At 40.5% G+C, this 23,610-nt stretch overlaps 1 protein-coding gene across 1 annotated transcript in view; it reads left to right on the top strand.

Annotated features, from left to right (window-relative positions):
• LOC126485053 (sialin-like) overlaps positions 1 to 23,610 on the top strand; it is a 259,946-nt gene that overhangs the window by 160,994 nt on the left and 75,342 nt on the right. Inside the window, exons 7-8 of the mRNA XM_050108655.1 lie at positions 2,043 to 2,185; positions 13,802 to 13,922. Of these exons, the coding sequence (XP_049964612.1) occupies positions 2,043 to 2,185; positions 13,802 to 13,922 (264 nt within the window). The remainder of the gene's footprint in view (positions 1 to 2,042; positions 2,186 to 13,801; positions 13,923 to 23,610) is intronic.

The following is a 23,610-nucleotide window of genomic DNA, read 5'->3' as shown; positions in this document are numbered from 1 at the left end:
AAAATACTAACGCGAATTATTTACAGACGAATGGAAAAACTGGTAGAAGCCGACATCAGGGAAGATCCGTTTGGATACCGTAGAAATGTTGGAACACGTGAGGCAATACTGACCCTACAACTTATCTTAGAAGAAAGATTAAGGAAAGGCAAACCTACGTTTCTAGCATTTGTAGACTTAGAGGAAGCTTTTGACAATGTTGACTGGAATACTCTCTTTCAAATTCTAAAGGTGGCGGGGGTAAAATACAGGGAGCGAAAGGCTATTTACAATTTGTACAGAAACCAGATGGCAGTTATAAGAGTTGAGGGGCATGAAAGGGAAGCAGCGGTTGGGAAGGGAGTGAGACAGGGTTGTAGCCTGTCCCCGATGTTATTCAATATGTATATTGAGCAAGCAGTAAAGGAAACAAAAGAAAAATTCGGAGTAGGTATTAAATACCATGGAGAAGAAATAAAAACGTTGAGGTTCACCGATGACATTGTAATTCTGTCAGAGACAGCAAAGGACAGTCTCTTGAAAGGAGGATATAAGATGAACATCAACAAGAGCAAAACGAGGATAATGGAATGTAGTCGAATTAAATCGGGTGATGCTGCACGAATTAGATTAGGAAATGCGAGGCTTAAAGTAGTAAAGGAGTTTTGCTATTTGGGGAGCAAAATAACTGATGATGGTCAAAGTAGAGAGGATATAAAATGTAGACTGGCAATGGCAAGGAAAGCGTTTCTGAAGAAGAGTAATTTGTTAACATCGAGTATAGATTTAAGTGTCAGGAAGTTGTTTCTGTAAGTATTTGTATGAAGTGTAGCCATGTATGGAAGTGAAACATGGACGATAAATAGTTTGGACAAGAAGAGAATAGAAGCTACAGAAGAATGCTGAAGATTAGATGGGTAGATCACATAACTTATGAGGAGGTATTGAATAGAATTGGGGAGAAAAGGAGTTTGGGCACAACTTGACAAGAAGAAGGGATCAATTGGTATGACATGTTCTGAGGCATCAAGGGATCACAAATTTAGCATTGGAGGTCAGCGTGGAGGGTAAAAATCGTAGAGGGAGACCAAGAGATGAATACACTAAGCAGATTCAGAAGGATGTAGGTTGCAGTAAGTACTGAGAGATGAAGAAGCTTGCACAGGATAGAATAGCATGGAGAGCTGCATCAAACCAGTCTCGGGACTGAAGACAAGAACAACAACAACAACAACTGCAAAGAGTTGGCCACAGAGTGAATCCATGCTGCTCTACGGTGCTTACTACAAATGAACAGTTTGGTGCATGCCCACTCATTGGCCACGATAGTGCTTCATTGTCTGCAAGGACAGACAACTGGTAGATGCAAACACAATGTGTAGCATATCACCAGTATCATATATCATTACCCATAATGATTTTTCCAGAAAAGAATTGTCTGCATTTTTATTTCAATCAAGCTGTGGCAGTTATTGATGCATCATTGTTTTTGTTCAGGAATCTAGGTGTGCGGTACAGACTTTGTGCACACTTTTCTCTTCTTCAAAACATTCTGAAGAATGTCTTGGACACTTCATTTTGACATGTTCAATTCATTGCACTATCATGATTTGTGACACAACACTGACACACTGACAGCTGCTCACAATTGACAAGTCAAGTGCACATCTGTTGTCTACAGCTGTTAGTTCGGGCTGTCACTGTAGTTACTGCACTGGCATTAGTTATATGTGAGGAGTAAAATCAGTTCTCAAAACTTTGTGGACAGATGGTATACAGCCACGTGGTTGTTAGCTCGTCTTTTATCACATGGAGTTAATTGTCAATGTTAAAATGCCTGAAGGTGGAAGAGGATTAGTCCACCAAAACTGGAGCACTTAATAAAGGACATTTATGCACTAAATAAAATTAATAAATTTCCTTCGTCTTTGCAGTCAGCATATTTGATTATACTGTTCAAATTTGAAATTATAAAACTTTACAATCTGAAGTCATTTTAGAATCTCCATGTTATATAAATCAAATGGTGAAAAGTAATAATTCTTTGGACTGCACATTGCTAGGTGCGGAAGACATTCTGCTGCGGGTCCTTCATTGTGCAAGCAGTGTTCATGATGGTAGTGGCATATGTGATGAAGCCTGTTGCTGCAGTTGCCTCACTCACCACTGGTGTTGGGATTGGTGCCTTCGCCTACTCTAGCTTCTTGTGAGTTTGCAGCACAATTTTTGATAGACACTTGGTGATGAACTCAAGAAATTTTTGTACCTGTAAATATGCTTAAGTCTTTTAAACTCTAGTCATATTTACATAATAACTGCAGAAAATTGTGACACTTGATTTAGTGTGTTTATGTAGAGAAAAAAAAAATCATTAATGTCAATTCACCCGTTTCCATTTTTTGTTTCAGTGTTGTTTCAGAAGGAGAATTCACTTGAGAAAAGTTTATAAAAATTATAAGGAAAAAGAATCTTATTAAAATCCTTCAGGGTGTGCTGCAACATCATCTTATAAATATTTAAAAGGTGTTACTGTAATACTAAAATGATGTTTTGGCCATATTGCAGCAGTTTTCCCTGAACAATAAACTGATTTAGATGAAGGATGAGTGCTTCTTTGCATTGAATTTTTATGGTGTTAGAAGATCTTGAGAATTAATTTTTCACATTTCTGTTGGCACAGCAGTACCACTACTAGTTGTAGAAGGGAGAGAGGTTGTATATGGCAGACTGTTTGTGTGTTACATACCTTGCAGGTAATTGGTAACCCACTGCAAATCAGCACCAAGCTCATGTTTTTTCCTGCTGTTACTCACAAAAAATTAATGCTGGTTCTGCATGTGCTGTGTGCTCAGCTGGCCATTGCTACTCAGCTATCACTCTTGGCCCATCAAACCAGGATCATGACAGCCAGAATGAAAATTTCATCCAGATATTGCAGACAACAGTGTGAGTAGAACTGAATGTGACTTAAAACAGTTTGCTCAAAATATTGCACAAGAATGACTGCTACTATCAGGAGAAAGGGAGGAATTGGGAGTTCTTGTTGCCACTGCATCTGTTAATAATATTTACAATGCCAGGCAAAGTAAGTTAATGACAAATATAACCATACCAGTTATATGTCAAATGATATTCATTTCTGAAGGATGGCAACTGTCCCTTCTGTTAACTTACTGGTGAAGGGAGACTTAATCTCACATGGGTGCATGGAGAAGGCAGAGCTGACTAAGTTCCATCAGCACCTTAACAGTCTGCATAAGAATATTAGTTTGTACAGAAATGAGAAACTAATGGTGTTATTCATTCATAGACAAGGAGTTCCAGTTAACATCAGTGACAAATCGGAACAAAAGGTTCAAAGCAAACCAGCCCATACCAACAGTCCCTACCCAGCTCAGAAATGCTTCATTCTATCTATGCTGACAGCCTGCATTCACCACATTAGCAGTTCAAATAAAGTCAAACAAGAACATCTTAAATAAAAGAAAAAGAGTCTTGGGAGTAGAAACCATAACATAGGTGTTGTCTGGAAAGTAATGTGTAGCTTCTTTTCCCTTGCCCTCCCCCTCCCCCCCCCACCCACCACCCTCCCATAAAATAGATTTAATAACTTAAAATTCTTTGAAGTATGACCCTTTTGCACCAATACATTTTTGCCAGCACGATTTCCATGCACGTAAGCTTTCCAGAACTCCTCAGTTGGGATGCTCTTTAGGGAAACCATTGAAGTAGCTTGCACATTGTCCACCAACTCAAGATGCTTTCTTTTGAGACCTTTGTAGCCAAGGAAACAAAGAAAAGTCTGCCAGGGCCAGGTTGTGGCTGTATGGCAGCAGCAGCACCATTGTCATACCACACTCTATGTCTACTCCACCGACTCCTCATCGCGCAAGCACCCCAGTACCTTGCTTCAGAGATTAAAAACCTGTCATGTCATCATAATCGAAACACGAGGTCACTCTTATTTGGTATCCTAACTGTGCCCACTCACAAAATAAAAACTTTTGCAAACTCCTTCTCAGTTGCCACTGTCCGCCTCTGGAACAAACTGCCCCTTACCTTGCGCAAAATTCGATCTCCTGCTGCTTTTAAGAAGAAGTTGAAGCATTTCCTACTATCATCCTCACAAAGTTCTCCACAAAATTAATGTACAAGGACAATCCCCTCATCTGTCAAATAGCAAAGCTAGTGTCTCCTAGCTTGCTCCTGAGATGCCTTCCTCTTTATCTTTCTCTATTAGCCACGCAATCTTCTTTTCCTTTATATTTCCTTAATTATGTTTCATCATGTCTCTATTCTTCTCCTCCCTTCACCACGAGTCTCCCTCATACTCTCTGCTGCCGGCACTCCTATCTAAAATCTGTCTCTTCAATAATGTCTAATTATAACAGTACTTGTGACCTAAGAATATAAACTCTATATGTATGTATTTTTCCAGGTGTACCTTTCAAATTGTTTATTTCACTTTTTGTACTAGATGTAGTTTAACATGCCTACTAAAACATATGAAAGTAAAATAAGTAGAATGCCTGGTTAGATGTAAGAGAGGGCCTGATGGCCCTAATCTTGCCAGGTTAAATAAATAAATAAATAAATATTTATCAGGTAAACCATGACAACAATGGCAGTGCGAGCCGGCGCATTGTCTTTGTGCAGTTTCCACAATGTGGTCCTTTCAGTTGCAGGTGACCCTGTGATTCAGTCTCTATGCAGTTCCCACAATGTGCAGAACTCCTTTCAGATGATGGTGACCCTGTGATTCAGTCTCTGGAACACAACCTTGTGTAAATTTGAGAATTGTCAGTGTGACCAGGGGGTATGAACCCATGGTACATTATCCACTTTGCATTAAAAAAAAAAAAAAAAAAAGCAATGAGCACTGACTTCACCTGGGACTTGCTCATGCAAGCCTTATTCTGGCATTATGACATGAGGTGCCATTCCACACTCTACTTCTCTGACTGTGGATCATGCTGAAAGCCCCATGACTCATCCCAAGTGATCACACTGTCCAGGAAATTGGGATCATCTTCACAGAGTTGCTAGAGTTCTTCACACACTTCCACTCGGTGTTGCTTTTGCAGTCGGTCAAAACTCTGGGCACAAATTTTATGCAAATCTTCCGCATGGTCAAGTCTTCCAATGCAATCTTATGAGCAACCATTTTTGGCAAGTCCATGAAGTGAACACTTATTAACTGGCACACATGAGTCACAAGCCATCCATCTGTGATATTGATGGGAATTCTGCATGGGCCTCATCAATTACCTCCTCTCGACCTTCTCTAAACACCTTGTGCCACCTGTTTGACTGCAGTCTGGAAAGGCATTCATCCCTGAAGGCTTCTTTAAGCATTCCAAAAATTTCCAGCAGCATCTTGTTGAGCTTCAGGGAGAACTTTATCATATGGCACTGCTCGAAAGTTTTCTCCATCATAAGTTTGACACAACTACTACATAGAGGTTCACAGAAGAAGCACCCTTACCCTCCAAGAACACAGAGGCAATTAAGTGACCCATCACTGGAAAGCTCTAAGGGTCCCTCCCACCCTCCACAACTGGTCTGACCACTCTATGACATATAGTCACATAAAAAAAAGAAAGCAATGCATTACTTTCCAGACACACCTTGTATTTATAGGTATGAGACAGCTGCTCATCGTCTTCAGGTGTGACTGTGGCTAGCTGATGTGGCTTGCCAGTTTATACACTGATTTGCTAGAAAAGCACAGGTGCCAAGAGGCAAGGCCATAATGTCATCACAGAAATATTGACATCTTGATCCTCCTACTGGAGGACTCAGGATCTGCAGCCCAGAGAAGCCCAGCTGCAATCCTTGACCAACAATCAATGCCATAGTGTCACCAGTGCTGGTTCCCATGCTTTACTGAACTGGAATCTTGTGTCTCTGTTGTGTGTAGCTGAAAGATATTACTCTCTCTGTATTTTATGCCATGTCTTGTATGAAGACAGTGTTCTGCGACAGCAGATTTTTCTGACAGACCTAACCTGCTATGACATCTGTGTTCATTGCATCTGTCTTTAACAGTGTGACACATCTGGCCAATGAATAATTTCCCATACTGACACAGTAACTTGCACATTCCTGGTCTCCTTAGACTTAGCTTGATACACCACATCAGGTCTGTCAAAAAAATCTGTTGTAACTAATCTGTTGGCATTCTGGCCAGAGCTGCCGGATATAGCAACCATGTGTGCGTAAGATGTGCTTGCTTGTGTGAAAGCCTGTGCGCATTTTCTCTTCTGAAGAAGGCTTTGGCCAGAAACTCAGCATGTAACAGCCTTTTCGTTTTGCCTGTCTTCAACTGAGCATGTCATCTTTACAGTGTGTAGCAATCTATCCTTTTCATGATACTGTTGAGACATTCTGTTGTTTGTTGTCATTAAACATTGTTATGATACAGAATATGACATGAACTACAAACAGAACAATATCTTCTCATCTATCTCCACATACTGGGACTCTGTCATTAAATAAGCAGTTGAAGTACATATAATTAATGGTATAATTAAAAGAGATACTAGGTTTCAGCTCAGCAAAGTGTGGGAACCAGCACTGGTGGCACTAAGGCATCGTCAATCGCATACAAACAAATTCACTGAGATGGGAGATCAAAGCCAGAACAGCTAAGCAAGGCACCAAACCCTTGCCTATGTGTGTACACTGGGGTCCACAGCTTGCTACCAGGACTTCTCGCACCACGCATGCAGGATCCGTGGTTTGTTTATCTGCCAGGTTCCTCTGGATGTCAACGACACCTGCAGTGACCTTGTAGCCCTGTCTCTTGGCACCTGCACTTTTCTAGTGAACCAGCATCTAATTGATGAGCCACAACAGCTAGCTGCAGTCCCAGCTGAAGATGGCGAGCAACTGCATCATGTGTATTTTCCAATATATCATCTGGCACAGTGGCCAAGAACCTTTCAAACAATAATGAGGAAGGTAATAAAAAGTGCCAAAATGCTGGAAAATGACAAATACATAAAGAACACAGCCAATAAAATGAGAGCTTTTTGGAATATTGTAAAGAAAGAAACAAAAAGTAACAAAATTAAATTTAATAACATACTGATGAATGATACTTCAAAAACTATCAACAAACTGAAGGATGTAGCTAATGTTTCCAGCAGTTATTCTGTTAATGTAGTGGAAAACATCACTGAGCATAATTTCATCTATAAACATCATGCACCTGACATCAAAAATTGAGCACGCAGATAACACAATATGCCAACAAATATACTGGAAGTACAACAAGAAATCAAGTTCATAACATCAAAACACTCATTAAAAATAGACAATATACCAGATTTTGTTATAAAAGATGTGCAGACACATTCTTTGAACCACTGATTTATTTTGTAAATCAGTTTTCAACTGACAACATTTCAACATTCTTAAAAATTGCTAAAGTGAAACAACTTCACAAGAAAAGGAAGCCAAGAAGAGCTGTCAAACCACAGCTCTGTCTCTCTGCTGTCTGTATTTTCAAAAGTTGTAGACAAACTTTTTTTTGTAAAACACTGTCTACTTTGTTAAATAAATATAAAGTACTAATAACAATAATATGAAACAGGATGGATTGCTAATAATCAAATAGAGTAGGCATTAAGCGGCAGTTACGCACATTTAAAGCATATTTAAAAGTGGACTGAGCTTGGACACAATCTTTCCTCAGAGGTATAATAATACACACACACACACACAACTCATACAAACGTGGCTACATCTCCACAAGCTATATCCAGGTGCTAAGGCTGATGGTTGTGAGCAGTGATTTTGGCTGGTGTGGGCAGTGGGGAGGTCAAAAGAGGCGGGGCTCAGGGAGGGGGAGAGACAGCATGGTAAGAATGGGGGAAGGTGTAGTAGTTCTGCATGTGGAAATGTGCAGCAATGTGCTGGCCACAGGATGGCGAGCTTCTAGGTTAGCATTGGAAGAGATGTACTTGCAGGAGCAGGAAGGGGAGAAGCAGAGAGAAGGAAAGGACTGTTCAGATGCACTTTAGGAATAGAAGGTGTGTTTGGGGCTGAGAGGGGGCAGGGAATGAGAAAGGCAGGTAGAGGTCAGGCACTAGCAAACATTGAGCCCAGCAAGGTTACAGGAATGATGGATATGTCACAGGGAGTAATTCAGAAAAGCTGATGTTAGTGGGAAGAATCCAGATGGCGCCTCCTGTGAAGCAGTCAGTGAAGTCAAGCACATCATGTTACATATCAGCTCAACAACTAGGCAGTCCAGCTGTCTCTTGGTCATAATTTGTTGATGACCATTCTTGTGGACAGAAAGCTTGTTAGTGGACATGCCCTTGTAGAAAGCTGCACAGTGTTTGAAGCTAAGTTGGAAGACAACATGGCTGCTTGCACAGGTGACCCTGTGTTTGATGAGGTAGGAGGTGCCTGTCACAAGACTGGAGAAGGGTGGTCATGTAAGTGTGTATAGGATAGGTCTTGCGTCTTGATATGTCACAGGGACATAAGCTGTGGAGCAAGGGGTTATGAACAAGTTGCGATAAGGATAGACAGGGAAATTGCATAGGTTCCATGGGCAGCAGAATACCTCTGTGAAAGGGTTGTGAGAGGGGAGATAGTGGGGAGGATATTCCTTATTCCTGGGCCATAGAGAGGATATTCTTCATTCAAGGGCCCTACAGGAAGAAGTTGAAACTCTGGTGGAGTACATGATTCAGTTGCTCCAGTCTTGGGTGGTACTGAGTCATAGATGATGCTCCTTTGTGGCTAGTCAGTGAGTATGTGGGAGATGGTAGGTGACTGGTGAAACAAGGTGTGGGTTATCTGTTTCTGTATGAGGTGGGAAGGGTAATTTTGGTCTGTGAAGGCCTCAACAAGACTCTTAGCATATTTGCAGTGGGACTGCTCGTCTTTGCAGATGAGATGACCATGGTTAGGCTGTTTTGAAAGGACTTCTTGGTGTGAAATGGATGGCAGCTGTCAAAATGGAGGTATTATAGGTGGTTGGTAGAAACTGATGGTGCCATCCATCAAGCAAGGTAGCTTGTTGGACTGTGCAATGCCAGGTGCAGCGAATGGTGGAGATGGTATTGAGATTCTGGAGGAACGTGGATAGGGTGTCCTCACCCTCAGTCCAGATCATGAAGATGTCATCAGTTAATTTGAACCATGTTAATGTTTGGTATTCTGTGTGGATAGAAAGGATTCCTCTGGATGACTTATGAAGGTTTTTGCTTAGGATGGTGCCATGTGGCTGCCCATGGCCGTATTGGGATCTGTTTGTAGCTATTCAGTCAGTCAAAATTATATAGTGTTTGTAACTGATGCCTTCAAAGGAGAAGTAATTGTCGGTGAGGATATAGTTGGTCATGGTGAGCACAAAGGATGTTTTAGATGTGGAGTCAGTCAAGCATTGGGAAGGATAGTTTTCTGAGGTGGAAAAGCTTGGTCATGGTGAGCACAAAGGATGTTTTAGATGTGGAGTCAGTCAAGCATTGGAAAGGGTAGTTTTCTGAGGTGGAAAAGCTGTGGGCATTGAGGATATTGCTGACAGGTAGAACGGCCACCCGAGTGCATTAGTGTAGTTCATGCTTAGTGTTGCTACCAGGATAGGTAGTATGTATAAGGTATATATGTAGGATATATAAGGGACGTGAACAGCATCAGATGATGACGTGTCACAGTGAAGGACAAGGGGAGAAAGGAGCCTCCTTGTGTGTGTCTATTTGGCAGGGTGGTCGAGTCACATAATATCCAATTTTTGGGTCATTCACAACTTCTTCAAATTAATTTTTTTTAATGAAAGATGCTGCAAAGCAGCAGATATAACCTAAGTGTCCAATTATTAAAAATTACATAAACATCCTAGCAAACATCCTCCATTCATAACATAACTATCTGATTGTTCCAACAGGAATTTAATTGACTTTTGCAAAAAGTATCATTTAATGGGTGAATTTGATACTTCAATCCAAGACATATCACCAGTGGTATCAGTTAATTGGATGTCATTACAATAAAAATAACATTAATACTTCCATGTATAATAAACAGACCCAAAGTTCTTGATCATAAATTGTAACCTGGCAATATTAGTATATATTCTTCCAATTTATTCTGTCCTGGTGCAGCAGAAAAATTCACAATATTTCACAGCCATTAATTACATTTTGCTGATAATTCAAATCCAGTCTTCAATATCACAATTTAGCAAATTTTTAAGCCACAACTTTACTGGCAACAGTTACCGTTCTGGGCTTTGCACTGGATCTTATATAAAAATGTAACAATCCATAATGCCAAACTCATTATTAGAACAGATACTTTTCTATTGTTGTAATGATAATTACATATTCACAAAAACTTAAGTGCAATAATATGTTTTACAATAATGAGGAATTTGTTTGATACAGTTTTTTCTTAAATAATTTTTTTTCATTTCGTATAAACAATAATTGGAAACAAGTATTTCATAAAAAGTATAATTTTCTACTAAATAACATAATTACTTCAGTTATTAATGTTTACGTATGTTCTTACACAACAATTACATTTTTTTACTTTTTCTTTGTACTTTGTGTTATACATTATTAAACAGTCTTGACATTTCTAATCCTTTATTCTGGAACTTACAAAATGACAGTTCTATGTGAAAATAGCTATACTACAAAACTGAATTACAATGGAGTGCTGAAAAGTAATGTCTCCAAATTTTTTGTGTGATGTGAAAATTCTTAAGGCATTTGAAATAAAGCAAACATTATTAACATCCTACATCTTTATTCTTCGTATCTACATATTTGCAACCCTCTGATGCTATAGGGTTCCAAATTATAGTGTGTAACATGGCAGTGTGTAATGTGACTATGTTGGTGTGTGAGAAATAGCATGTAATAGATTTTTGAACTGAAAGTTCATGCACACTTGGGGCACCCTGTCCTTTAGTAAGACAAAGCCAGACTACAAACGAGTGCTGTGACATTTACACAGTCCAATGCCTTAAGTTCTGTGTCATCAATCATCTCTCATACAATCCCAACTTGGCCCCATCCAACTTCCACCTGTTTCCAAAACTTTAAGAAAGCTCCAAAGACTTTGCTTTGATGGTGCTGTAGTGGTGCAAGCAGAGATGAGGTTGTGATTCTGTCAACAAAGTCAAACATTCTGCAGTGATAGTATCAACAAACTGGTCTCTCATTGGGAAAAATGTGATCACTGCTAGGGTGGCTAAGTTGAGAAAAAATATGTGTACATGAAGAATAGAGATGTATAATGTTAATAATGTCTGTTTTATTTAAAAATCTCTTTAGAGTTTTCACATAAAAAAATTTGTTGATATTACTTTTCAGCACTCCTTTGTAATTTTCTTTCAGTTTTGACTATTTTTATAGCTTATTATACAGTCATAAATATGATACTAATTATTTTGTTGATGGCACAGAGGATTTAGCATCAATTGGTATATAAGCTATGATTCCTCCATAAAACGTTAAATAATATGTAATAAATGTGAATTGTGTTTATAAGAAAGTACAGTACTCGATACCGTTTGTTTTGAGTAAGACATTAAAAGCAGTATACTGCATACTCCAATATGAGATTGTGGCTGTTGTTTTAAACCATATAATTATAACAGAGGTAGAAGTGTACTGCTGGTCAAAAGGTTGTGAGACTTTCTAATTGTTATATGTGTTTATGTGCCATCAACCGCTCACGTGAAGGTGAATCTATGTATTGCTTATTTTTGTTGTTGTTTCCATCTTCCACTTTTAATTATTGTAATATAACAAATTCATATTCAATTAGAAATGATCAAATTTTCTTGCTTCCAAAAGATAAACTGTAATTTTAGGAATAATATATCTTTGTACAATGCTGTTCTTTGTTTAATGTTAATGTTGCCAGTGAAAACAAGTAGGTAGAATACTTTTCTACTTATGAAACTGTGGCAGAGAGACCCAGACAACCAAACAGTGGCAGAGAGGACCAGGCAGCCACAAAACATTAGCTTTTGGAACCATCATTTGCTAAAATGTGAGGAAAGAGTTTTGAGAAATGAGCTTATCTGGAAATTAATTTCACCCAGCTGCTGAAGTCAAGGAAGATACAGCCGAGCAGACCATGAGGGAAATCAGTGACAAGGTAGCAAAAGGTGAGGTTTGAAAAGAACAGATGCTACGAGGTGCATTCAAGTTCTAAGGCCTCCAATTTTTTTTCTAATTAACTGCTCACCCGAAATCGATGAAACTGGCGTTTCTTCTCGACGTAATCGCCCTGCAGACGTACACATTTTTCACAACGCTGATGCCATGATCCCATGGCAGCGGCGAAGCCTTCTTTAGGAGTCTGTTTTGACCACTGGAAAATCGATGAGGCAATAGCAGCACGGCTGGTGAATGTGTGGCCACGGAGAGTGTCTTTCATTGTTGGAATTCCAAAAGTCACTAGGAGCCAGGTCAGGTGAGTAGGGAGCATGCGGAATCACTTCAAAGTTGTTATCACGAAGAAACTGTTGCGTAACGTTAGCTCGATGTGCTGGTGCGTTGTCTTGGTGAAACAGCACAAGTGCAGCCCTTCCCGGATGTTTTTGTTGCAGTGCAGGAAGGAATTTGTTCTTCAAAACATTTTCGTAGGATGAACCTGATACTGTAGTGCCCTTTGGAACGCAATGGGTAAGGATTACGCCCTCGCTGTCCCAGAACATGGACACCATCATTTTTTCAGCACTGGCGGTTACCCGAAATTTTTTTGGTGGCAGTGAATCTGTGTGCTTCCATTGAGCTGACTGGCGCTTTGTTTCTGGATTGAAAAATGGCATCCAGGTCTCATCCATTGTCACAACCGACGAAAAGAAAGTCCCAGTCATGCTGTCATTGCGCGTCAACATTGCTTGGCAACATGTCACACGGGCAGCCATGTGGTCATCCATCAGCATTCGTGGCACCCACCTGGATGATACTTTTCACATTTTCAGGTCGTCATGCAGGATTGTGTGCACAGAACCCACAGAAATGCCAACTCTGGAGGCGATCTGTTCAACAGTCATTCAGTGATCCCCCAAAACAATTCTCTCTACTTTCTCGATCATGTCGTCAGACCGGCTTGTGCGAGCCCAAGGTTGTTTCGATTTGTTGTCACACGATGTTCTGCCTTCATTAAATGGTCGCACCCACAAACGCACTTTCGACACATCCATAACTCCATCACCACATGTCTCCTTCAACTGTCGATGAATTTCAATTGGTTTCACACCATGCAAATTCAGAAAACGAATGATTGCACGCTGTTCAAGTAAGGAAAACGTTGCCATTTTAAGTATTTAAAACAGTCCTCATTCTCGCCGCTGGCGGTAAAATTCCATCTGTCATACGGTGCTGCCAGCTCTGGGACGTATTGACAATGAACGCGGCCTCATGTTAAAACAATGCGCATGTTTCTATTTCTTTCCAGTCCGGAGAAAAAAAAATCGGAGGCCTTAGCACTTAAATGCACCTCGTAAAAGTGACAGAAATGCTGGCTGACAAATCAGAGTAAATGAGGATAGACTGGAAATGGAAGCATAGTTGAGACAAATATGGAAAGAAACAGAGGCAGAAGAGAGACCATGTAAACCATGGAGAGGAAGCAGTTAGGAAGGAAAAAGAGTACATTGCCCAGTCCTTTCATCTCGTGTGCTAAATGAAAGAATTTGTTGTTCCAAAAGCTGGCAATTGTGTAATTGTCTTTGTGTTCTGTCTGATGCTCCTGCTTGTTAATTACTTTATTTCCTTTCAATATTTAATTCTAGTTTCATTTTAGTGTATGCTTAATAAAAATGTCTGACATGTTGCAGTGTGAACCCACTGGATATTGCCCCGCAGTATGCTAGCATCATTGTGGGTTTGAGCAACACAGCAGGAACAGTGCCTGGCATTGTCAGTCCTATCCTCATCGGCCACATTGTTCCTAACAGGGTCAGTTTTATACAAGAATCTGAAAAGTATAAGCTATTCAAATAAAGTTTTGCATCATATGTGTGTGTGTGAATATTTGTGGACCTGAATGCAAGGAAAAGACATAATGAAAGAAGAGGCCTAGTGAAATTAAAAATATACGCTACTGTGGAAGAAAAACAAAACAGTAACCAAGAAAGTAAAGACAATGTTCTTGAAAGTGCACGGGTGTGAAATCAAGATCTGCTGCTGGGTAACCTTCAATACTGGATTGTTCCATCCAGTTCATTTAACATGCTTGGATCCTCCTTGGTGTTCTGATGTTGCTACTCAAGTCTGTCCCACTCTTCAATGGCAGTCCTCCAGGGATCATCCAGTTTGTGAGGCAGCTTCTTGCGATGATGCACTGCAAATTTAGCTGGTCTCAGACTTACTCTGTTGGGCTCAAGTCAACAGATTTTTGAGACAGTTTCATTTGGCTAAGTCTTATTTCCTGTGGGAAGATGTTCACAAAGTGGGCATAAAGTATTCATGTATTCTTTAGAGATGAAGTCATCACCGAAATGTTGACTTTAGGACTGGACAGTAGGCTGGAAGGTCCTGTCCTGATACTACATAACCCTAGAAGCACCCTTGATAGCAACAAGAGGTGCTTGATATCTGTGCATGATACTGGCCCAAAATATGACAACCAACCTGCTAAACCCATATGCCTTTGTACCTGACTGGCTCCTCACTCCTCTTCAATGATTGTCAGGCATCAGAAAAAACCTGCACTCTTTGGTGGAAAGAACCTGAGACTACTGACTCAGGGTCATACCAGGTGTTCCCTTGTCCACCTTCTTCGAGCACCAGCCCTCCCAGTTGACTCCACAATGGCAGCAAACAGTGCTGTTCAATTCTCATGAGGTTATCTGCAAACCATAACTTGTAGATGATGGCTGTCAGTGTGTGTTGCTGACCTTGGTTGACCTGTGTGAGGCAGGTCTTCAGTGTTTTGTGTCTCACAGTAGCAGCTAAATTTTCAAACGTCAGTGCTGTGTTGTTGGGGAGACTGTTGTAGTTTGGTCATAGTGTAACCAGGAGCACTTGTTTGTTTCTAAGAACATCACCTAGAGTGCAATAGCTGAAGTGATTCATGTATTACTCATGAGGGCACTCTCCCAACATGTCTCTGTATTGCTGTGAGACCGAATGTGTATTTATAAGGCAGTTTCGTGTTTGTGTCCTCAGCTGATTGTCTCCATAGATATTTCTCAGGATTTTGCAGGCATTTTGTCCATGAGGTATAGAAAAACATGAATACCACATTATTCTCTACTCCTTCCTGGATTATTCGTTGTTCAGATGGCTATATCCCATTTGAGTGCTGGCTAATTTGTGGATGATTGCCAGTACTGATACAGTACTTTACCTTGGGCTTCTTTGTCTGCCTTTTCTCCACTCCAGACTTGAAAGCATTTGACAACTGGTGCAGAACAGCAAACACTCACCAATGTTCTTCCTCTGTCAGGTTAGATTGTATTGGCAATTCAGTAATTGCTTTCTTCTCTATATAGTCTACAGAGATTGTGCAGCCTGATTCTTTATTAATGGCACTAAACTGCCCTTCCTGGACTGGTTTGGCTGTCACTCTGCACATACTTTTAGGAATGAGGTGTGGCTGCTTTTGACAGTAATCCAAAGTTTTTCTTGACTATCTACAAAGCTTATGATTGTCACTGGCATTAGATTTCTTTTGTGAGGCTTAGTAACTTTTTGTAGTTGACAAAAGCTTCATAGTTTAACAGAGCATCTCGAGTGATGACTGGAACTCATTTCATTGATCATGATGGGATAACAGTGTTTTCTGTGGCAAACAACTGTCCAGAGCAATCTTTGTTATGTGTGCTTGCTATAATAGCTTCATCAATCTGTAGCTCTTGTCGTCCAGTCTGATTGCTTCTGATGTCTGCAAGAAGTCCCATCTGAAAATAACATTATGAATAGATTCTGCTGAAACAATCAATTCTGTGAGCTGTGTTTTGTCATTTAATTGTTCTTGCAAAACAAAGTTCCCATTTGCTTGATGTATTACCCATTTGCTATCTTAGGCACAATTGCTTCCATCTTATGGAACATAGTTTTCTTTAGCTGAAAATGATAAGGATTTGACTTTACTGAAAAGGAAGCTCCTGAGTCAATTAGCAGCCAGACAGATTATCTGTTGTTGATGATTGACTCAGTTAGATTTCCTAACATCTTGGTGACTGTCATCCATGGAAGATTTGCATCTGTGGTGGTCTCATCTTCATAGATGGTCACCTTGTTTAGTTTTCTCAAATTTAGCTGCTAGATGAGCAGATGCTAACTCTATATGGTGCTGGGGAATGACTTCGGTGTGTTTGGAAGTGGTCTCATCCAGGGTGCAGTAATGCTTTGTTCGACAGGTCCAAGCTAATCATCTGCAGATGACTGGCGTGAATAGGAATGTAGTGATGATTGATGTCTTGCAGCATAATAGTCATCTTCTTTCTGTGCAGTAGCATACCATGTGTCCAGTGCAAACACAGTGAAAAGGTACCAACACATTCTCAGCCCTCCAAATGTCTGTTCTTCTATGAAGTGGGTGAAATGACGGCTGTGTAGTGCTGGAATGGGAACAGGGAGGGGGCTGGATGGGTGAGGACAGTGACTAACAAAGGTTGAGGCCAGAAGGGTTACGGGCACGTAGGATGTATTGCAGGGAAAGTTATCCTACGTTCCTGTAACCCTCCTGACCTCAACCTTCGTTAGTCACTGTCCTCACCCATCCAGCCCCCTCCCTGTTCCCAATCCAGCACTACACAGCCGTCATTTCACCGCCACACCCAGTCTTTTAATTTCTTTTTATTTTTCTCCTTTCTGCTAATTACCCCCTCCCCTCTCCGCACCTTCTCTCCTGCCCTCCATCTAATCTGCAACAGTTCACTATCTGACACTCCCACCATACTATCCCTCCCCCTCCCTGCCCCAGCCTCTTCCTTACCCCCACCCAGTTGCCACTCCCATCATGCACTGGTGCTGCTGCTCGCAGTGTGGTTTCAGCTCTCTGAGACTGCTGATAAAGGCCGTAATGGCTGAAAGCTATAATTTTGTGAATCTTTTTGTTGTGCCTATCGCGACTCAGCGTATCTGCTGTATGGTGAGCAGCAACTTTCCTTCTCTGGTATTGTTACATTCCATCCTGGATTTTCCATTGTTCCATTTCTTACTAGATGGTATATGAGGGAGGTGAGCTCATGGTGACCTTCCACACCTGGTGTAGGAATCACATTCAGCAGTTTGTCATACCTCTGTGGACTTGCTATTTTCTGTTGCAATTCCGCTATTTGCTGGCACCAGTTGATGAATTCCTCTGTCACTGTAACATCCTTCACCAGAGGTTAGTACATGTCTTTTGTGAGTCCTTTCATCAAGTTTGAGATTTTCTCAGCTTCTATCATATTCAGCTTCACAATGTGACATAGGACCAAAACATCCTGTATGTATGACTGTGTTGTTTGCCTATGATAGTGGGCCCTGTTCTTTAATTGTTCTTCCACTGAGCAGACTTGCTGCTGATTGTTGCCAAACTTTTCTTTAGTTGGACCTGGAATTTGTCCTAGTCATCAAGTTTCTGTTCACTGATCTTAAAGTACTGCTGGGCTGTAACATCCAAATGTAAGTACCCAATTGACAAGCATATCATGTCATTCCACCTTTGTATTTGGCTACTCGGTCGAATCTCTTCAGCCATTTTGTTGGGTACTAACCAGTGTTGCCAGAATACACTGATGGATGCCTGATATGCAGCTAATTTGCAGCTGTTTTGGAATCTGTCTGTCTCATGAATATAAAGATCATAGAAATGGTGTACTACTTCTTTTCTAGTTCCTATACATGTAGGCAACAGCTTTCACATTGCCTAATTGGAGCCACTTACCTAATTAGAACCACTGTGATGTAAATGTTTTGAAATACCTGGCATCCCCATAAACAATGTCAGGTTCAAATCACAATCAAGTTTGAATCTGGAGGCAAGATCATTAATGAAGTACTACATTTAGTGCTGAAAGCATATTTATTACTGACACCAGTGAGCAGAACTGGACTCGTGTATGGACGGTGGATTTATTCATACAAATGTCATTTATTCCAGAATATACAAACATTACGAACTTTACAGATTTCACGAACCTTCTGAAACTGACAAATACTAAATAATTGCTGTTGGTCTGGTTTGAATTGACAACCTGCAGCATGCCAGTCAGCGATGCTGATCACTGTGTTTCACTGCATGCATCACAGTTCATGGCAGTATTGTCAGCATTAACAAAATAAACTTCATTTTGTCCCAAATCATATGTAGGAGCAGAAGCAATCTGTGTAATATATTAACAATAAATTATCCTTAAACTGTTTCATACTATTCCTGCATATGCTGGCTAAATTGAATCAAGTGATCAAGTCAGTTAGCTACTGCTTTTTGGAGGGAAAAAACTGCCTCCTCTTCAGTTATACTAAATAAATGCTGCTCATATTTTATTGGTAGCTTATTAAAGAAAGTAGTTACCTACCCCTTAAAAACTGAGTGCTGTTCACAGTAAATTACTCCTCTTCTTCAAAAATATAAAAATATATCTGCCTGGGTTTCCCAATTTCTTGCTTTACATTATATTACATGAAAACTTGTCTGATTTGTTTACACCAGATTATATAACTTCACCCTGAAACTGAGACATGTAGGCAAGTTTTACATGAAAATTGTTTGTAACTGTGTAAATTCAAATACAATTTTTATTGTCTGCAACAAAAATGATTAAATGACAAATGTATTAGGGAGACAGTGTAAGAATGCCAAGACCCTTAAAAAGGCTTCTGCAAGAAGTACGGATATCTGCTTCACACAGTATTCTTACTGCTCATTTCCACTGAATAAACACAATATTTACTTTAGGAGCACTGCCCCAAGAAAAAATTCCATGAGACCATTAATAATCACTTGTGGTGATAGAAAATTTTGGCTTGTTTGAAATCCCATAATACTGAGTCTATGTGAAATTAAGACTTAATTTATGTTGGGTGAATCTCATATAGACCCATTTATCTATCATCTGATTTCAGTCTTGTAAGGCTGCATTTGGACCCCTGACTGATGTGCTTGTATCGTCAGCAAATGTTAGTTTTTTGACCATCCTGTAAAGCTGTTGGAACATCATTTGTGCAGCGTAGGCAGAAGAATGGTCCCAGTACCAATCCATGAGTGACCCCACATGTAATTTTCCCCCTTTCTGTGGTTAGTTCCATGCCAGTGACAAAATCTGACAAAGAGAGCCTCTCTGTTCCCTGTCATAAATGTAAGCTTCCAACCATGCAAGAGATGTCATTAATGCCACAAGACTTTAGTCTGCCAAGTACAAATTTGTACTCCACTCTAAGGCTTTGGTAAGGCTCCAAAATACACCAGACATAATTTTTCTTATTTATTTATATCAAGACTTGATTTTTGATGTCATGTGTTGCTTTCTTGGTGCGTAATCCCTTACAACGGCCAAACTGAGAGGCAATTAACAAGTTTTGCTCAGTTAAATAAGTCTGTATTCCATCATAGACCACTTTTGTGAACACATTTGGTAATTAATGTCATTACTGGGAGTCTGAGGAGGGTCAGTTGTCCATTTAGTAGAAGTTGGTAATTAGAGGTATAACTGCAGCAAATTTTAGTATATCAGGAAGTATGCCCAGAGTCACTGATTGATTACAAAAATAGCTTAAAGGTAATCTTATCAAATTGGCACCAGATTTTAACACACTGTTACAAACATTGGCCATAGCCAAAACAATTATTACTTTTTAGTCACCTGATGAATTTTATAATATCATTACATGTTATATTTTTGAAACTGTCTTTCGGTGGCCCACGCAGTGTCTGCACAAGTAAACCTAATGTATCTGTATTTGGTTTTTTGTTTACTTTTTGAAAACAGCCACAAATTGCACTTAGTATTTTTATTAGCTGGTGCAATATCTTATTTTGCTAGGCATTATTTCAAGTGCAACTGTATTTATTCTGGGGCTCTGCCTTTGGATAAATTTACCCTAAAAAGCGTATGAAATTATTTGGATAGAAAGAATACTGCTTTGGTCAGGCTGGATGCTTCTGATAATTAGCCATGCAAGGAGGCTTCCACCAGAAGTGTTCAGATGCAAACAGTGTCATGTACGATGCGACCAAGTGACGGGATGAGGCTTCAGACACACCCATGTATCAACATCCCTCTCCCTTGAATAGTTTTCCAACTTCTCCATTAACATGTCCATAGATCACTTCATCCTAGGGTTATCATACTACCCAAAGGGAGACATGATCTTGACACTATTGTAATAAACATTCTCAGCAATGTGCCTGATGTCACCATCAAATATGTAATTAAGGTTACAATCCAAATTTTTAACTTCACCCTGTACTATCATTTCATGATCTTATTTTCCAATATCCTTCCCCAAAAAGACTAAATCACAGTTGAAATTGTAAAAACCTGTACTTGGATTAAAAATATTAATTAGCTGATAATCCCTTCCCAAAGAGCTCTGGGCTAGGTCTGATTTTCCTCTCCCATGACTATCACCAGCAACAAGACCTTCTTGGTCTTCTTAGAACTTTTCTTCCTAGACTTAGCTAGCACATTATACCATGTGGTGTCAGACTGCATTTTAATTTTTTCATTTAAGTTACTGGAGACAGACAAGTTATCAGACTTGCAGTGTCTCCTGGATCTTTTCGCTTGTTTGGAAGGTTTGTTTATAATCTCATTTAGCCCTAACATTGATATTTAAAGCTTCAGCCCAAATAACTGCTTACTCTTCTTGTGCTACAACCAAAAATTTGCAAGCTTAGCAGCTCTTTTTCCAGCTTTGTGTAGTGATAGTGTCAGTCACTGCATAACAAGGTATTATCGGGATCAGTATGAGACCAGCACTGATTTTCCTTGCCGTCTCTGATGTGTCTATGGCAGTTTGAATTTTGCTGTCAGTTTTTGCTTAAAGTATTGGTTATATGAATCAGAGATGCCTTCTGCAAATGGAAGATAAGAGACACGAACTCCCTAATGGAAAAGCACAGCTACTAATTAGTGCCCTCAAGATCTTTACATTACTGAACCTTATAAAACAACATATCTAGGAATGAACTAAGCAAGTTCGGACTAGATATGAACAATAGTGACAGAGACACAAGTGGAAAAGATGATAATAGACAAGAGGAAGTGAATGTTAGTGTGGGGGCCAGTTATGGGGGATATGTGAGTAGTTGTTAGCTATGTTGGTGGTGAGGGAGCGAGTGTCATGATTTACAAGTGATGGTAATGCAGAACACGTGCGTGAATACAACAAGTAATACATCTAAAAACAAAGATGATGTGACTTACCGAACGAAAGTGCTGGCAGGTCAATAGACACACAAACAAACAAAAACATACACACGAAATTCAAGCTTTCGCAACAAACTGTTGCCTCATCAGGAAAGAGGGAAGGAGAGGGAAAGACGAAAGGATGTGGGTTTTAAGGGAGAGGGTAAGGAGTCATTCCAATCCCGGGAGCGGAAAGACTTACCTTAGGAGGAAAAAAGGACAGGTATACACTCGCGCACACACACACACACACACACACACACACACACACCACACACACACACACACACACACACACACACACACACACACACATATCCATCCGCACATACACAGACACCAGCAGACATTTGTAAAGGCAAAGAGTTTGGGCAGAGATGTCAGTTGGGCGGAAGTAAAGAGGCAAAGATGTTGTTGAAAGACAGGTGAGGTATGAGTGGTGGCAAATTGAAATTAGCGGAGATTGAGGCCTGGCGGATAACGAGAAGAGAGGATATACTGAAGGGCAAGTTCCCATCTCCGGAGTTCTGACGGGTTGGTGTTAGTGGGAAGTATCCAGATAACCCGGACGGTGTAACACTGTGCCAAGATGTGCTGGCCGTGCACCAAGGCATGTTTAGCCACAGGGTGATCCTCATTACCAACAAACACTGTCTGCCTGTGTCCATTCATGCGAATGGACAGTTTGTTGCTGGTCATTCCCACATAGAAAGCTTCACAGTGTAGGCAGGTCAGTTGGTAAATCACGTGGGTGCTCTCACACGTGGCTCTGCCTTTGATCGTGTACACCTTCCGGGTTACAGGACTGGAGTAGGTGGTGGTGGGAGGGTGCATGGGACAGGTTTTACATCAGGGGCGGTTACAAGGGTAGGAGCCGGAGGGTAGGGAAGTTGGTTTGGGGATTTCATAGGCATGAACTAAGAGGTTACGCAGGTTAGGTGGACGGCGGAAAGACACTCTTGGTGGAGTGGGGAGGATTTCATGAAGGATGGATCTCATTTCAGGGCAGGATTTGAGGAAGTCGTATCCCTGCTGGAGAGCCACATTCAGAGTCTGATCCAGTCCCGGAAAGTATCCTGTCACAAGTGGGGCACTTTTGGGGATCTTCTGTGCGAGGTTCTGGGTTTGAGGAGATGAGGAAGTGGCTCTGGTTATTTGCTTCTGTACCAGGTCGGGAGGGTAGTTGCGGGATGCGAAAGCTGTTTTCAGGTTGTTGGTGTAATGGTTCAGGGATTCCGGACTGGAGCAGATTTGTTTGCCACGAAGACCTATGCTGTAGGGAAGGGACCGTTTGATGTAGAATGGGTGGCAGCTGTCATAATGGAGGTACTGTTGCTTGTTGGTGGGTTTGATGTGGACGGACGTGTGAAGCTGGCCATTGGACAGGTGGAGGTCAACGTCAAGGAAAGTGGCACGGGATTTTGAGTAGGACCAGGTGAATCTGATGGAACCAAAGGAGTTGAGGTTGGAGAGGAAATTCTGGAGTTCTTCTTCACTGTGAGTCCAGATCATGAAGATGTCATCAATAAATCTGTACCAAACTAAAATTATATCTGTTTGATTATATGGCAGGTGATATGGAGGGTCATACGGTCAGTACACTGCACTTCCAACCATTGTCAGCCTTCCAACCTTGGAGCCGCCAGTTCTCATTCAAGTAGCTCCCCAATAGTCCTCATGATGTTTAGTGCACTGTATTACAGTCCTCCTACCAAGAAAAAATGTTCCTTACAGTACAAGAAATTGAACTCAGGTCCTTTGCATGACAGTCAAACATGTCAACCGCTCAGCTACAGAGGCAGACTAAGTACTTATCACCATCCTTAAAAAAACTTAGTTTAAGATTTATATGAAAGCCAGTCATGTAAGTAGTCAGCATGAGGCCATGTTTTTCTCTGAGAAAGTGTATTGTAATTGTAAATTAAATGACTTGCTTCACTTTATAGTGAGAGAATCCAATTATAATGTATAGAAAATAAAGAGCTAACTGACTCACAAACCCAGTGCATACACCCACATAACTACATTGTCTCAACCAGGAATCACTCGTGTGTGTGTGTGTGTGTGTGTGTGTGTGTGTGCTGTGTGTTATTTGTTAGTCATTTTGCATTGAGGAAATACATTGTCCAAAGTTTAAAGATGATTTCAGTCATGATTGTATGGTTCTCAATTGCTCAACACCTTAACTCTTTTTGCTCAACACCTTAACAATATAAACAGTGGTTACCTTTACCCCATCCATTATATATGGTCTTGTTATAGTTTCTCTTCTGTTTTTATATTCCTCATTCTTTCGTGTA

This window comes from Schistocerca serialis, chromosome 6 (assembly GCF_023864345.2).
Source record: "Schistocerca serialis cubense isolate TAMUIC-IGC-003099 chromosome 6, iqSchSeri2.2, whole genome shotgun sequence".
NCBI classification, from domain to species: domain Eukaryota; kingdom Metazoa; phylum Arthropoda; class Insecta; order Orthoptera; family Acrididae; genus Schistocerca; species Schistocerca serialis.
The sequence above is the reverse complement of the archived record's forward strand: the minus strand, read 5'-3'. Positions and strand labels throughout refer to the sequence as shown.